Source organism: Emydura macquarii, unplaced genomic scaffold, assembly GCF_026122565.2.
Source record: "Emydura macquarii macquarii isolate MOO-44397 ecotype Brisbane River unplaced genomic scaffold, CSIRO-AGI_Emac_v2 contig_670, whole genome shotgun sequence".
Taxonomy (NCBI): domain Eukaryota; kingdom Metazoa; phylum Chordata; order Testudines; family Chelidae; genus Emydura; species Emydura macquarii.
Genome location: NW_027130807.1, coordinates 762,394 through 778,775, shown reverse-complemented (window position 1 = coordinate 778,775; position 16,382 = coordinate 762,394). Strand labels below are relative to the sequence as shown.

Sequence of the window (16,382 nt, the reverse complement as noted above, 5' to 3'; positions counted from 1 at the left end):
GCAAAGCTGCAAATAGAAAGTGTAGAAGCTGCATCATTTTTGTTGACTTTTCCTCTTGCCCTGGGTGAGAGTTGCTTTGGTCTTAAACAGAAAGAGGATCGGACTTGGATGAAAACAGCAACCAGCGCAAATGGATTCCACCTGGAATGGATTCGCTCACACACATCTGTCCACTCACCCCTCCACCCTGCCATTTCCTCTCCTGCCCACCTGCCAGCTTTGGTGTGCATGGGGGCGGCGTTACATCCAGCGAGGCCGTAAAGCCTCACCTAATCAACGTGACTCCTGAAGTTCCTGCTATTGAAAATGCACAAGGAAATTAGACCCTAGAGTCAACAAGGGGGTGCTGCACCCAGCTGACTAGTGCAGGGGGAGAGGAGCTCCAGTGGCCTGACAGCAGGGGCTCTTGTCTCTCTCTAAGTAGCAAGGGGTGCTCTCCCCAGGTTGGCATGCCCCCGTAACAAAGGGAGAGGAATCCCTGAGGTCTGCCAGGGCGCCGCGCTATTATCGTCTCTGCATGCAGGCGTGCATCAAGGCTGGAAGCCAGCAGGGAAGCTTGTTCTGTCTCTGTTCCCTGCATGCATTGCATGTATGGCCCTGGTAGGGGAGCTGGAGCCAGTGTGGACCTAGTGAGCGAGGCATGTGGAATCAGTGACCCATGCCACGAGCCCTGCTCCCACCGCCTGCCATTCTCCCAGCTCCCCAGCTGACTTGCCCAAGCTGCCGCTAAACATTTGGTGCAGCCTCCATCTGCCCCAGCTGGCAGCAGGGTAGCATATTTGCGCCACCTGATGTTATGGATTCACAAGTTGGCATTGCCATTTCAGCATTTTTTCAGGGGCAGTCGGTGCCCTCCAGCAGCAGGAGCCCCTCCCTGGAGCTGTTTCTGTTTTAAGGCCGAGAGAGAGGGAAGGGAGCTGCACCATCATCCAAAATCACTTCTCTACTCTGGCTCCCAAGAGGTTTGTTATTCACACACAGTTGGGGTGACCGAGTGGCAGGGAAAGAAAGACAGAAAGTGACATGCTTCTAGACTCAAGCAGGAGAGGACACCAGGGGAGAAACCAACCCCAGGACTACTCCAGTGCCAGCCTCTCCCAGCAGGGGGAGCTATAGGATATGGGGTCAGGACGCTGAGCGAGTGGGGAGCTCACAGGTATCCTAGTCTCAGTCTCTCCCAGCAGGCGGCGCGGTAGGACATGGTGAAGGGGGGCTAGTTCTGTGAGCTCTCACCAGGCTCCTGTATCTCCTCGTCCCTCTCTTTTTCTAGTGCCTGCTAAGTGTCCTGCTCACCAAACTGGCAGGGAGTTTCCCAAACTGCGATAAATTTCACAGTGACAATACTACAGCTGAGTTCTGATCATAGGGAGTTTCCCATGTATTTGATGGCCACCAGCCTCATTCACACACACCAAGCAAATCATCCTGTGCACCTCCCACTAGTGATCTCTCACCCATCAATGCCACACACTTCCATCCTCTCCTAATCCGAATGGCCAGCCTGCTCCGTGCCCCCACAGCCCCATCTGTGGGAAGGACTTACTCCAGCTCCAACTCAGATCGAGGCCTGGTCTGTGCCTCGCATCCCCATCCAGATAAAAGCCTAGTTTTCACTCTGATACCCTGCTCTGTCTGTGCCTCAGGTCTCTGTTCCAGAAATAGGATCCATGCATACCCCATGACCCTAGCTAAAAATTTAGCTCCTACTGCATGCCCCAACCTAGAGAAAGGCACAGTCCCCAGTCTGCAGCCCTGGCAGGGTAGTAAGTTGCATACCCTGGGTATGTCTACACTGCACACTAAACCCAGCCTGTGACTCAGGTTGGAGCCCAAACCCCCCTTCTATCCATCCATCCTGAAACGGGTCAGCAAGCACTCAAAACCCAGATCCTAAGACCCTGCTATAGGGGAGGGTCAGAGCTTGAGTCCCACTAAGACTCGGGCCCAAGTCCTGTCATTTTTCAGTCTGGACACTGCTCAAGCTGCAGACCCGAGTCAGAAGGTCTGCACAGTGCAGCATGGATGCGTTAGCACAGTTGCGAGACTCAGGTCCAGCAATTGCAAACCCAGGTTTACAATGCAGTGCAGACACTCAAGCACAGGCTTGGAAACATCAGACTCACAAGCCTGGGTCCCACAGATGCAGCGCAGACATACCCCCACAAGACCCCACCCCCCGGAAAGGCACGATCCACAACAGATCCAAGACGAGATGGCAGGATCTCTGAAAGCACAGGGTGGTCACTGAGACTCCAAGAGGAACAGGTCAGGAGGACAGCCAGAGCCTGAGCCAGCAAGCTCTTTAAAACGAACAGTACCAGCTTCTAATCAATCCACCACTCTGAGCCAGCCAATATCAAGAGCATGGAGTGGGAGTAAGAGACTCATAATAGCTCAAAACCAAGAGGCTGCTGCAGGCGCCGAGGGAGCCACGCCGAGAGCCCTAATAAGAGGGAACTGTAGTTACCAGGGGCACATGCCGTGGCTGAGTCTGTCACCGTGTAAATAAAGGTGTTTGCTAACTGGCTCCCCACCACCAAGCCAACTGCCTCTAGAGGTGGGGGGAACAAAGGAGGAGCGAGCAGTGGGGACAGGAAGGGGGTGATGTTAGAGGGAGAGTGGCAGGGTTTGGGGAAAGCCTGGAAGTAAGGAAAGAAGGAAAGGGAGGAGTCAAGGATATTCCCGAGGGTGCAGGCTTGAGCAACGAGCAGGAGGGCAGAATGGTCAGTGCTGGTGAAGAAATGGGAGAGTTTCATTGGAAGAACCAGTAGGTCAGCCTTGGGGATGCGTGGGGAGAGACAGAGAGATGTGGTCCAGGCAGAGGGAGAGAGTACAGAGCTCCAGAAACAGATCTGAGAGTGGTCCGTGCAGCTATGACAAGAAAGGATGGGGTGAGTGTAGAGAGGAAAAGGATACTGGATGAATGGCAGACTCCCGGGAAACAGTACTGAGAAGGAGGGGAGAGAAGAATCAGGAAAAGACAAAGTCAGGAAACCCCTGGAGGAGAGGGTCAAGGTGCTGAATATGGAGGAGAGCCCCTTAGACTTGGCCAGGAGGTGGTCACCAGTGAGTTTCTCATCTCAAAAGCATTTTATTCGCCCTACACATGATTTATACGGGTGACCTTCAGAAGGGCAGGGGTTAACCCCCAGCAGCTTCCAGGCCCAAGAAATAAAGATACAGGGAGGACCCAAGGAGTCAAATGCCTCTCACCCCCAATGCTATCCATCAGTTCCAGCATAAAGGGGATGAGGGTCAGATATACCTCAGCACCAGCAATGGGACCACAGAAACCTGTAGGGCTCAGGAGTCTCCAAGATCATAGACTAGATGTGTTGCTGGTTTAGGTGTGGAACAGATCCGACACTGGCATGGATGAGGTAATGGATGGACCACCTGACTGGGTGACCGGAGAAGCTGAACTATCCAGAGCTCGCCCACAGACAGGAACAAGCTCATGGCTACAGATAAGGGGGTTCTTCTAGAGCCTTGATTAAAGCCCAGAGAATCCACTGCTTCCAGGAAGGCACGTGCCAGCCCATCTGAGCTGGTATGCAGATGCTTACTGAAATCCCCAATGACAATCCTCTGCAAGGGTCCAAGAGCAGCAACAACAGCAGAGAATTGAGCTGCTGCATGCCATTTTTAAGGGTAACTGCACCTGTATTTTGCCCCTCCATGGTCCCTTGAGGGAACGCACTTAAAGGTTTCTGGCTCCCAGTCATCACCTCTCCTGGGCAGAGACCCATGTCGCACTCCTCCTGAGAAGGAGCATTAAGGCTGCACAGTTCCCTGCCTACACTGTGATGTCCCCAGCAAGCCAGACTGCCCAAACAGGCCAGCGTCTGCACTTGCTTCCTCTCCATTGGCTATGGCCAGTGTATTGCCAGCAGTTATAAATTACCACACAGCTCCTTCTAAGCAAGCACATTTATTCTGAAGGCAAAAGCAGAGAAAGCACACAAAACCCATAAAAGAATCTACACACATACTAAAAAGCTAACACAGGGCACCGGTACATGTCAGTCCTTCAAACCTCACAGCTGGGCTTTTCCTGTGGTTACATGTTCGTATGAGTCTGTAGACCAGGAACCAGGATGAAGTCTCAAGTGAGATAAGCTTATGCTACTTATCCAGAAGTCCTTTCTTTGGTTGTTGGTTTTTGGAGAATCCCATCTGAACCACCATATGCAAAGCTCCCCAGGTATGGTACCTCTCCAGAGGTGTTATAACCAAAGGGCTAGTCTACACTGGGAGTTTACATTGGTATAGCTCCGCCTCTCAAGGGCATGCAAATGCCACACCTGAGAGAGGGTAACTATGCTAACCTAACCCCTGGTGTAGAAAATGCTAGGTAGGTGGGAGAATTCTTCCATCGACCTAGCTACCGCCTCTTGGGGAGTTGGATTAACTAAAGGAGAACTGTGTAGCTTGTTCTTGGCCAAGGCCAGAAGCTCAAATAAACTTCGCTGCTCCGCTGCCCGTCTCACTCGTGACTACTATGTTGTGATGACACTGCATGAGGTTCTGAATCACCAAGGACCCAGTCAGAAGCAAATGGATTGGCAGCAACATCCAACTGGGTCTCAGTGACTCCCCAGGCGCAGGTGACGCTCACCCACTGAACCATGAAAAGCAGTGGCTTTCTCCAAAATAGGCTTGGGGGATCTGGGACCCTTGCACCACCTTGGCCAGGAGTATTTCTCAATGGGAGCCAGAAGAGCTATTAAAGAAGTCCAAAGGGAGGAACTGCTGCCATCCTCAAGGCTTTCTTCCCCTGCAAAGAGTCAGCCTCATGGGTATCTCCAGACCTGCCCGTCCCCACCCAATTCACTCCTCCCAGCACCAGCCACTCTGGAGTGATTTTCTATCCACACCACTGCAAGACAACATGCCACCGAAATGGCTGTGCAAAAGTGCACTTGAAAGAGGGAGACTCTTCCGACATCGCCACCACTCAGTCATGCATATCACCAAAATCCCACAGACACAAGGACACAGGGAAGGGAAAGGCCACCAGACAGCCCCACACTGCAGCCACATGGTAAACCAGGACTGTGCCATGAATAAAACACACACTCCAAGGTACGTGCAGATGATCCAAAGAGGAACCCCCTCTAGCAGAGAAGGAGAGAGAAGGCAAAGATGGACAAGGGGAATGGGAATAAAACATCTGCCAAACCCAGTTATTAGATTCTTGCCCACCAGCTGCTGCCAATGGTCAAAGAATTTGGGCACCAACTTCTGGCTACACCGTCTGGGCAGGAGGTTAAAGGGACATCCAGGCAAACATTCCAGCACCCAATCCCAGCTAAAGCCACGCACAGTAACACACAGCTCATCCACAATGAAGTCTTGGTCCATGGAGGAGTAGGTACTGAAGTCAGTGGCTACTGATCCATGTCATGTAAAATAAAGAATGGTCTATTACCAGCATCTCTCCTTTATTACTGTCTATATGGGCCACCCGTTATTGGATAGTCCACCTCCTGTGTGCCCCTTCATGGCTTGAGGGTTTGCAAGTGACTCCTGCTTCAGTTTCCCCCTTCAAGGGGCTTCTTCAATAACTTACAAATCCCTTACGTCCATTCACAGCCCTTCTCAGGTTCTAGTTTATTACATTAACAAATATTCTAACTAAAGCTCTCAAGTTCCTCCATTTTCGTCCTCATCAGGCCTTTTCTGCCTGTGGTTTCCTCTGCTGGAGCCTACTAGAGCCCAGACGCATCAGGTCACTCATTTCCAGCCTGCCTGTGCATCCCGCTTTGCAGCTTCCTGCTACTCTTTATAGGGAACCAGCTGCTCCCTGCTCAGGTGTCCTTCCTTAGTAACTAGGGCTGGCTGGGCCCAGTCCTCTAGCCCTACACCTCCCCACAGCTTCACAGCTTGTCTGTACCCTCAGGTAAAGCTATGGGGCTGAATTCATCCATCCCTGAGCTGGTGCAGAGGCAGGATGGTTTGTGTCCCTTGATCCCCAGGGTGCCAGGGGGCTGTTCGGCCTGTGGCACTAATTTGGGAAGGCCTGATGGATGCCTTAACTTGTGCACAGCTGCCCAAAATCCCAGTGGGTCTTGGGGCAATTAATGAACAGCCACAGCACAGGAATGCCCTGGCCACATCCACCCTCCATTCCTGGAATACTTGACACCCACCCCTGACCCGGATGAAAGCCCCACTCCCTGCCCCATGGGCCCCGTCCCAGATAAAGGCTCTCATTTACCCTAGGCCAGTAGAGTGGCCTGCCTTTCTGCTATGGAAAAGTTGGTTGCCACCAGTTCTTCCTACTCTCATCTCTCCCCTGACTCCTTGTATCAGGAACACCACCCTAGGGCCTTGTTCCACTGCATAAAATCAGGGTCCTGTCATGCGTCGTCTGTACAACATCCCATCGTGATGATGACATGTCAGAATGGGTGATGACACCTCGTGCTGCCCCAGGGAAACCCACAGCCCTTTAACTGTCCCCTGAAGGAGTCTTGCGGACACAGGACAGGAGGTGACTGTGCTGAGAGCCCCCGGGCAGGTGGTCAACTGGGACCTTTTCTGGATAAGTGAAGGACGGGGGCGCATCTTGGAAGCACCCTCCTTCTGCACACAGAAGGGCTCCTGGTGAGCAGCTGGGGTTGATCCAGGATGCCCTGACTCCCTGTTGCCTGGGGACTTTGCTCCTTCGCCTGATGAAGGTGTTTCAGTTTCACAAGCCCCCCAGATGATACCAGAATTCTCAGAGGGTGGGAAGGACCCAGGCCTCTTGTGAAGGTCAGGCTGGGTTTCCCCCAGTATTCCCTCAGGGCTCCATTCCCTGGCCCTTCACCTCACATGCCCTTGGCATGCTCGGCTTATTATAGCGCCAGCAGGAGGTACCAAGCTACCCGGCTCATCAGAGCAGCCTGGGCATCTCCAAATGGAAGCGCTACTCTCCAGCTCACTCATGGGGAGCGCAGGGGGCCGTACATGCTCCCATTACCCCCTCCAGCAGCTCTTCAGCAGCCCCTGCTTTCTCTCCTCTTGTGAAATTGCCACTTCCCTTTTAAACCTCATTAACTCCATACAAGGTGACCTCTCCCTCCCGCTCCTTCCTGTCTCCGCTCCCTCTTATCCTGCAGCATCAGTGGCCATCTCACCTGGGTGCCCGTCTGTCTGGCTTCCTGACGTTATCCTTAACGAGCCAATCGCGCAGATGTCCCGGGAAAAACAAGACAGATGGGATAGGGGGCGGGGGGGGGGGGAAGGGGGTGAAAGAGACATCAGAGATAGGAGAGAGGTGCTTGGATACCATGGTGACGAGTGAGGTATGAGGATCCATAGCCAGGGAAGGAGACAGGTAGGAAGGGGAAGACAGAAGGGGGGTGTGTGAAAAACCAGCTGCAGGTGGGGAAAAGAGTGGACAAGACAGGAAGAGGGAAAAGGAGAAAAGACATGAGAGGCTGGTGGAGAGATGGATAAGGACAACTGGGCAATGGGGGTGAAGAGAGAGGAAGAATGGATTGATGAGAAGAGCTGAACAGGGAAGAGTGAGTTTGTATTACGGGAGACTTTGAGGAAAGAGCCAGTCAATACTCTCCCTGTCCCCCTTTGCCCCACTGGCCCTCTCTGCTGCTGTCAGCACATGGCCTCTTCTAATCCCCAAGTCTTCAGCCCATACCCAGAGCTCCCTTGGCAGAGGTGGGGGGTTGAAGGCCACACACACAAACAGCTACACACAGCCACACCCAACAGCAGTGACCGAACACTACAGGATCCCATGCTCTAACGAATCCTGCCTCATCCACCTGCTGGGCAAAGCAGGGCATTCCCACAGACAGAGGGCTTTGCAGCCCATGGTCAAATGACACAGACTCAGGCCCACTCAGTGGACAGCTGCAGGGCAGATAAGCCGGTGAACTGTGAAGCTGGAGGCCAGGACCCTCAGGTGCTAAGCACGGACCCGGCAGAGAGAGTTCTCTAGTGGTAAAGGTGGGGCGTAGCAATCAGACTCCTGGGTTCTAGCCCCACCTCTGTCATGGACTAATTGCGGGGACGGTGGGCTAAGCACCAGACATGTGGATTATAGCTTTGGCTGTGACACTTCATTGACTATGATTCTGGAGCTCAGATTAGGTGGTCATAATAGTCCCCTATGGCCTTAAAATCTATGAAGCCAAGAGTAGGCTGGGTGGGACAGGGACTCACCCCGTGAGGAGGTCGAAGGGATGTTAGAATCCCACTGTTTGGAAGTGAGGGTCCCACAGACTCCATCCACTCCCAATGGCAGAAGGGGGTTACGTTTGCCCCATAGGTATCCAGACACCTGCCTTTAAATCCCCGCCTCTTAGGGAACGGGCCATGCCCTACAGAGCCAGTTGGTGGCTTTTCAAGCTACCCCGCTCTAAGTTTTCCCTGGCTCTCTGCCTTTTGAACACAGTCCCTTATTGCCAGCCCTGCTGTCTGCTCTTGGAAAGCCCTTCCCCTGCTGAATTCATCCATAATACATATTGTAGCCGAGCCCCCAGGGGCTTGGGGTGGCAGCGATATTATCTACATCTGTCTTCATTTCCTTCTCTCTCTCCCTGGCAGGCTGAAGGCTGAGAGATCAGACCATGGAAATCAGCCCCAAGCTCCTTCCACACTTATTACTTCTGGCTGGGGAGGGGGCATCCTCCCGCCCTGCCCCATCTTTCATTGGAATCAAAACTGGGCCTGGCCAGCACGTGTTCCCAGGGGAGGGTCCCCTTGCCTCCACCCCCACTTCCTCCAGCTGCAGCCAAGACAGATTTAATTTTAGTAACCTGATCTCACCTGTCACCAGTGGGTGAGTGGAGATGGGGTGTGTGTGGGGGGGGTCTCTCTCCCCCCTTTACCTCCCCCCGTCCCTGGCATGGGAGCTATTCCGGGAGGCACAAGCACCTGGGAGCATGAGAGTAGAAATTTTACAGCTAGTAGGCGGGGAAGGGAGGGATGAAGAGAAAGAAAAGCCAGCAGGAGGCCAGTGGGAGGAGGAAGGAGGGAGCTCATGATGCAACAGTTTCACACAGGAGCCCTTGAGCCCAGCAGATTGGGGTTCAAACGTGACCTTGGTCCCAGGAAAAATGAGGCCGCAGGTTTTGTTTTCATTCACTTACACACCCCTGCTGTGGCAGCTGGCAACAGTCAGTGTGGTCTCCGCTTTGGAGGTCTCAGGGTGGCATGAAGAGGGTGCTGTGGGGCAGGATGGAGGGGGTTGAGACGCACGTCAGCAGGGCTGCACAGGGAGGCCTAGGGGGAAGTGAAGGTGGCTTGCTCGTGGAAATGATTCTTTGGCCTCTCCTGCACCGCACTCCCCATCTCCTCCTTGTGCTGGGCGGCCAAATTGCCATGGGCCTTGTTGAGCTCCTTGCTCTTTGTCTGCTTCTCTGCTGGTGATTTTCCCCAGCTCACACGCCACCCTCCCCTCCCGGCTGTTCTAGTCATGTATGTTCAGGGCCATTGTGCTGTCTGTACCTGGGCTCCAGGCTACAATCTTTTTGATGTTATTTCATCTTATTTTTAACCAGTCCAGCTTTTGTCCCTGCACCACGAGCCCTCAGGACTCACCTTCCCTTCTACTCTCCTGCTCTGCCATCCCGACACCTGCCGCTCAAATACTCAGACCTTTTAATCCCAAATCCAGGAGCTCCTCCCTCCCCTGAGAAAACAGCAGGCGCTTGGTTATTTATTCACCACATCCTGAGGGGCCATCACTTAGGCTGCTTGGCTCTGTCAGTGCAGCTGGTGATCAGAGGAGCAGAGGCACAAAAGAAGCCGTGGAAAGGGCTGCCCCAGGGACACAGGCCATGCAGGGACAAGTGTGGGGTGCTGATCCCCCAAGAGCTTACTCATACAATGAGGGGGGACAGCCACTATCAAACTGCTCCCGCACCTTCCCTCCCAGGAGTGCTGGGGGCATCAGAAATTCTCACGCTGCCAGGCACCAGGAGGGATCTCACTCCACGGGCTGGGCTGTGATGGAAAGAGACAGAGCCTCATTACATGAGGAGGGAAGAGAGGGGAGAGGAAGAGATGGGGAGGTGGGGGGCAAAAATCTCACTCCACAGAAGAGGACTCAGGATTGTGGGAAGAAACCTCACTCTGTGGCGAGGAGAGCATCTTTGACATTAAGGCTGATCTGCTTTTTCCAAGAGATCAAGCCCTCTGATGTGCTACAGGAAGTGTAACTCCCCAGGGCAGTGGGGTATCATAAGTGGCAAAGGGGCCATGGAGCCCACCACCTATTCCCCAAACCTCACACAACCATGACCTCCTCCCTGCTTCCTCCTTGCAATCCTTTGCCACAATCAGACAGAGCAAGAGCTTTCTCTACCACTCTCGGCCTCTTGAAAAGCTCTTTGGAAACCACTTCAATTTGTTCTCAGTTTGAATCACACCTTTAATGTCTCTTTTCACCCTAGACTATTTCCCTTAATAATGGCTCCCAACTCCTCCCACTGTTTAACCAGACTGTGGATTATTTACAATTAAATAATTAATACCACCACCTTGAGCTATAAAGCACCTTTCTGCCAAAGATCCCAAAGCATTTTACAAGTCATAATGAATTACATTTCACAAATCTTTCACAAGGCTGATTGCTTTCTGCACCACTGAAATGCAACCACCTCTGGAGTGAGATGCTACTACTGTTTAACAGCAAACAGCAACTCTATACAAATTTACATCAGAAGATGAAGGGTAATATTGTTTCCAATTGAAAGTAGAATAGGAATTCATTTTGGCAAGACGTAAGCACCTGTGGGGGCATTTGATGAGGATATAGGGGTCATGCCAGGGGATCTTTAATGCCCACAAATGATAAGAGCCTTGGTTTAATCACACCTCAGCCAAAAGATGCTGCTGCCTGCAGCAAAGTGCCCCTAGCACCATGCTGGGGCACTGAAACAAGTACAACAAGGAAAATGTGGCATCTACTGAGTCATCAACAGTACTTCCTGCAGTACATTTATGTTTCCTGGACATCTCCCATACAAGTACTCACACCCAGTCTCCAGGGAGGAACCTATCTGCATACCAATCCAGTCCCACCTTGCATAATGTGTGAGCTCTAACAAGATCTGAGGCCACAGTCCTGTGGATGCATTGGTATTTATTTCTCTGCTGCTGTTGTAGCTACTGTCCTTGCCTCAGGACACACTACTCCAAAGGCTGCTACACAGAGTGTCTCCTTGTGATTGCTTTCGGACTAGAGATTTCAGAACAGGAACTAAAACAGTTCCCCTGCCAACCCACCGTCCCTCATGCTGGTCTCCCCACACAGCAAGGCCTGTCTTGACAATCTATGCAGAGCTAGGTTTCTTGGCGCTCTGGCTGAACTTGCATCTGAGGAAGTCACACCTGCGATCATAGTGCCTATATTTGTCTCGCCTGCTCTCAGGCCACACAATAGAGAGACGCATCACATGGAGCTGGACCCTGCAAGGAGCTGGGTGCCCTCAACTCCCACGGACTTCAGTGAAACCTTGATGGAAGCTCAGCAACCCCCAGGAGTTGCTCCAGGCAGGATCAAGCCCACTCAGAATAACTCATACTTACTTGCCCAGGGCCTGAGAGGGGAAATTTGTGCTGCCCTGTCATTGCCTTTACCTGGCTTCCCCAGTTCTAAGGCAGCGATTCAATTCCATTCTGCATGGAATCTCTACATCCTAGAACTCTACCCTCCGTGTGGGAGCCCAAGGATAGGAGGGGAGAAGGACGCAGGTGGGGCTGTCCCTATGACATGGAGAGGCAGGTACGGATGAGTGCACTGGGATGACATGGGGCTCAGGCAGAGTCATTAGCCCAGCTATGAGGCATGGGACAGTCATCCATAAATCATTTGGGGGGGGGGGGGGGAATAGGGGTCAGGGCAGGGTCATTAATGCAGTGGAAGGTGGTGGGACAGGATCATGGTGACAGCAGGGCTCAGAGTGGGATTGTGTCAGGTGCATGAGCACAGGGGGTTTTGCCTGTTCAGCATGATGGGAGGAGGGGCTCAAAGCAGGAGTGTTCTGGAGTCATGCATACAGATGGAGGGCTAGGGCATGGTCACCCAAATGCCATGGGGTACAGGAAGGGATCACAGGAAAGTTGCTACAGCCTCATTAGTGCAGCTGGGGGGCACTGGAATAGGGTCACACGCATTTTGTGGTGCAGGGAGGGGCCCAAGGAGAGTTAGCCACATAATGTGGTGAGGGCGACTCATTGCAGGGGCTGGGAGAGAGCTGCACACACAGCTAGGCAGATGCCAAAATGAGAGCAGTTCAGGCTGAAGCTGCCTGATCCATAGGCAAGCCGTGGCAGTGGGATTCCTCAGTGGGGCAGAGGTAGGCGAAGCGCTGGATATGATAGACCTGGGGGCTCAATCTCCTGGTAAGGGGCCAGGAGAGAACAGAATGGAACAGGGGGCTGCAATAATGGAGTTGCCCGCAGCAAGAACTACTCATACACATTGCTGTGCTCAACTTTAATTATCAGCTTAGGGGAAACACACAGGCATCATTGTGGGTAGTGCAATGGAGACATCTGCTTAGTATGCAGGAGTGGAAAAAGCAAACAGTACGCTCAGGTCCACGAGGAAGGTGATGGAGAATTATACAGAGACTATGTAAGGCCAGCGTGTAAAACAATGGGGCACCCTCATATGGAATATTGTGTGCTGTGCTAGGGACCCTACCTCCAAAAGGGACAGAGCAGAAACATTGGGGTTCAGAGACCGAATTGATTAGAGACATAGGAAACTTTCATATGAAGAGAGATTTAAAAGACTGGGACTGTTTATTATGGAGAGGAGATGAATAAGAAGAGAGATGATCAAGGTATAGAAAATAATGACTGGCACAGAGAAGGTAGATCAGGTACTCCCATTTACCCTCGCACAGGACAAGAACTAGGGGCCAACCAACAAAACAGAAGGGCAGCAAATTTTAAAACGATACACGGAAATGTTGTTTCACACAAAGCATGATTAGTCAGTGGAATGCCTCACCACAAGGTATCGTTATGACCAGCGATTAGCAGGATTCACAAAGGAATTGCATGTTTGCACAGCTAATGAGACCATTAGGTGGGATTATTAAAAATAGCATCAGAAGTTTGGAAGGGATATAAACTTTCTTGTTCAGGACAAAGTCAGATTAACTGAGGGTTTTAGGAAGAATGGTCCAGTGGTTAGGACACTGGCCCAGGGTTTGGGAAACCTGTGTTCAATTGCCTGCTCTACCACAGACTTCCTGTGTGACCCTGGGCAAGTCACTTGCTCTTGGTGCCTCAGCTCCACATCGACCTCAAAGGGGTGTTGGGAGCGCATATATATGAAAGACTGTGGGATGCTCAGATACTATAGTAGTGGAGGTCAAGTAAGTACCTAAGGTAACCAGGGTGACACTTCTTTGGGGAAGACAGTTTATTCAATAATTGCTCACTTCAGGGATCATCTGGTACTAGCCATGGTCAGATACAGAACACTGGGCTAGATGGACCTGTGTTCTGATCCAATCCGCCGGTCCCTACAGGCCTGATTAGCTAAGCCTGAGCATCACTTCAAGTGGAATCATGATTACTTGAAAAATCTGACCCTACATTCCTAAGAATCTCCTGAAGACAAATCCACCTCAATGCCATCCCTCTCTGGCGTCTCCCCAAGTTTCAGGAAAACAACCCATCTTTCTGCCCCTGGGACTGGGAGTCCATCATTACTAACTACCTTGGCAGCCAGACTCTGCAGGTAACACCCGCCAGCCCTGACCTGCCAGACCCAGCCAGCCACACTGCATTTGACAAGCCCCTCCCGCCCTGTTGCACTGGCAACAGATCCTACTGCTGAGAGCTGTAAGTCCTATCCCCCAACACCAGTGTGTCCCAGATTCCTGGGTAGTAGGCCAGTTGCTCCCTGTGAAGATGAGATCAGCAAAGAGCACCAGCCAAAGTACCTCTCAAAATCTCTGTCCTCATAGGGCAAGACTGAGGCTGGGAGGAAAGAGGTGAGGCCAGAAAGATGTGCCTAGGCAGGACCCCCAGAGCCAGCCGGATGGTGAGCATCTCCTCCACCTCACTCTGGACTGACAAACCAGCTCAGTGGCTCAGGAATGTTTTGTTTTTGTTGTGTTTATTTCTTCCAGGAATAGCAGGTGCCACTGCTCAGGCAGCTCTGCAGGGTGGTGACTCATTTGAAATGAGTGGCGGTGACTTTCCCCCACAAACTACTGTAACTCCTGCCTGGGAAACTCCAGAAAGCCCACGATTTTGGGGGGGGGGGAAGGGGAAGGAATGGAGAAGAAGAGGAGAAGCAGGCAGCTTGGTGGGTGGAAAAGGAGAATAAGGAGAGGGGAAAAAAAAAAAGGAGATGAGGAAAAAGAAGAATGCCAGCAGAGATCAAGTAGAGTAAATTGTAAGCAGAGAACAGGAAGGATGTAATGGGAGCAGAAAGTCAAAGAGAGGAGCATTGGGAAGAAAAAGAAGGATGGATGGGGCAGAGAAGGGATGGGATAGAGGAGGGAAGGAGAGAGAGGTGCAAAGAGGGAAGGAAGGTATGGAGGGGAAGGAGATGGGACGGAGGATAGAAGGCGAGATGAGGCAGGGGGGAAGGAGAGGGAACAGGAAGGAGAAGAGGGAGCAGCGGGGAAGGAGAAGGATGGGGCAGAGAGGAGATGAAATGATGCAAGCGAAGAAGCTGCTCGCGGCGGCTGTGCCCTGCTCTCCGCTCCCCATTTCCCAGCGCAGTGGGAGCGGGGCAGAGAGAAGTTCGCTGAGCAGCCCAGCCCAAGCCCGCTCGCTCCCCCAGCCCCGGAAGGGCAGCACCAGCAGTGCCAAGCTGGCAGCAGCTGGTCGGGCGCAGCAGGTGCGCGGGCGCTCGGCAAACGCGGGGCCCGGTGGGGAGGAAGAGCAGCTGCCAACCAAAGTCTGGCCCGAATTGGGGCTGGGGGGCTTTCCCCGCCCAAGTCCCGCCGCTCGCACGGCCCCGGCCGGGAGAAGGGGACGCAGCCGCCTTCCCCCATCCTCCACCCGCACAAAGCCCCAAACCGCGGGCGGCGGCGGCGGCAGCAGCCGGAGCGCGGAGGGAGGGAATCGCCCCGCGCTGCTCCGCGGTGCTCGGCGCTGTACAGCGCCCCAAGGCACGGCCCCAGGGAGAGGCGCGCAAGGCCACGGGGGCGCCCGGTGGCCGAGCTGGCTCCTACCTTTGCCGGCAGCCTCCGGGTCGACGTACATGGTCCCTTCCTGGTTGCCGCGGGCTCCTCCCGGCGCGGGCTGCGGGCTTTGTACGGTCCACACGGGCGGGCTCAGAGCAGCGGGGGGCAGCCGCAGGCGGCGGGGAGCCGGTCAGGCAGGTGGGGCAGCCGAGCCCCGGAGCGGCCGGGAGCCGGCATGTGGAGGGGAGCCTGGCCGGTGGCAGCGACTGCGAGGGACTCCTCCGCGGACTGACTCACGTCCACACACGCTGGGGCATGCCAGGCTCCGGCGCGCGCCGCTCCCCCCACCCCCTTGGCGCGCGACTCTGTGTGTGTGTGTGTGTGAGCGCGCGCGCGGCTGGGCGGCGCGGCCCGGCCCGCTGCTGCTCGCTGCTGGCGGCGGAGGAGATTGCAGACGCCCCCGACGCGCCTTGCACGGGTCGGCGCACGCCCTCCCCGCGCCGGGTTCTTCTCCCTGGCTGGGCTCATAGGAGGGGGAAGGGGGAGATGCTGCTGCACCCCCCTGGCTGGAAGTGGTTTCCATCATATGCATCTCTCAGCACCCCCACTGTACACATTATTCCAGCCCCCCTGGGGTGGGAGCACCCAGAGCCCACCCTGTAGGCACGGAAATCCAGACCCTGGTCTTCTCCCATGAAGGCACCCAGAGCCGACGCCCCTTGCACAGATCGCCGGTGAAAGTGGTTCTCCTATACCAGGGCACACGGAATCTATTCCAGGGGGCACAGAAATCCAGTTCAGGTTTTTTCCTGCTGGTAAATTCACAGAGGGCATCCTCTTGTAGGCTTGTACACTGGCACCGACTTTCTTAGTCGCCACTATCGCAGGTAAATCCAGGGCTGGATTTCGGTGCCCTGCTGGAAGTGCTGGTGCCACCTGCCAGGGAGCAGAGGACGATCTCCAGATCGTTTCCACTCCCCTGCAGCAGGTAAACACAATTCACGTCCCCTGCTTTTATTGCATATTTAACATTTGCTCAAGGCATCCAGTGGAAAAACAAACATGGCAAATTAAAGGAAAGATGTTTGGCAAATTGGCAATGCTGGCTAATCTGACTGCCACAGGAAACAGCCCCTGAGAGCCAAGAACCCCCCACTCCCACGGATCTAGGTGAGAGTGCCAAGGGACTCCTTGTCCCTAGGAAGTGATCTAACCTTTCCTCCCCAGCCCAGCCTTTCATGCTCCTTAACCCGTGACCCTGCCAGG

General features: G+C 53.7%; 1 protein-coding gene across 1 annotated transcript in view; it reads right to left on the bottom strand.

The window, feature by feature from the left end:
• SYT7 (synaptotagmin 7) overlaps positions 1-15,483 on the bottom strand; it is a 151,189-nt gene extending 135,706 nt beyond the window's left edge. Inside the window, exon 1 of the mRNA XM_067541465.1 lies at positions 15,165-15,483. Coding sequence (XP_067397566.1) covers positions 15,165-15,195 — 31 coding nt within the window. The 5' untranslated portion in view covers positions 15,196-15,483. The remainder of the gene's footprint in view (positions 1-15,164) is intronic.
• Between the last annotated feature and the right edge of the window lie 899 nt (positions 15,484-16,382).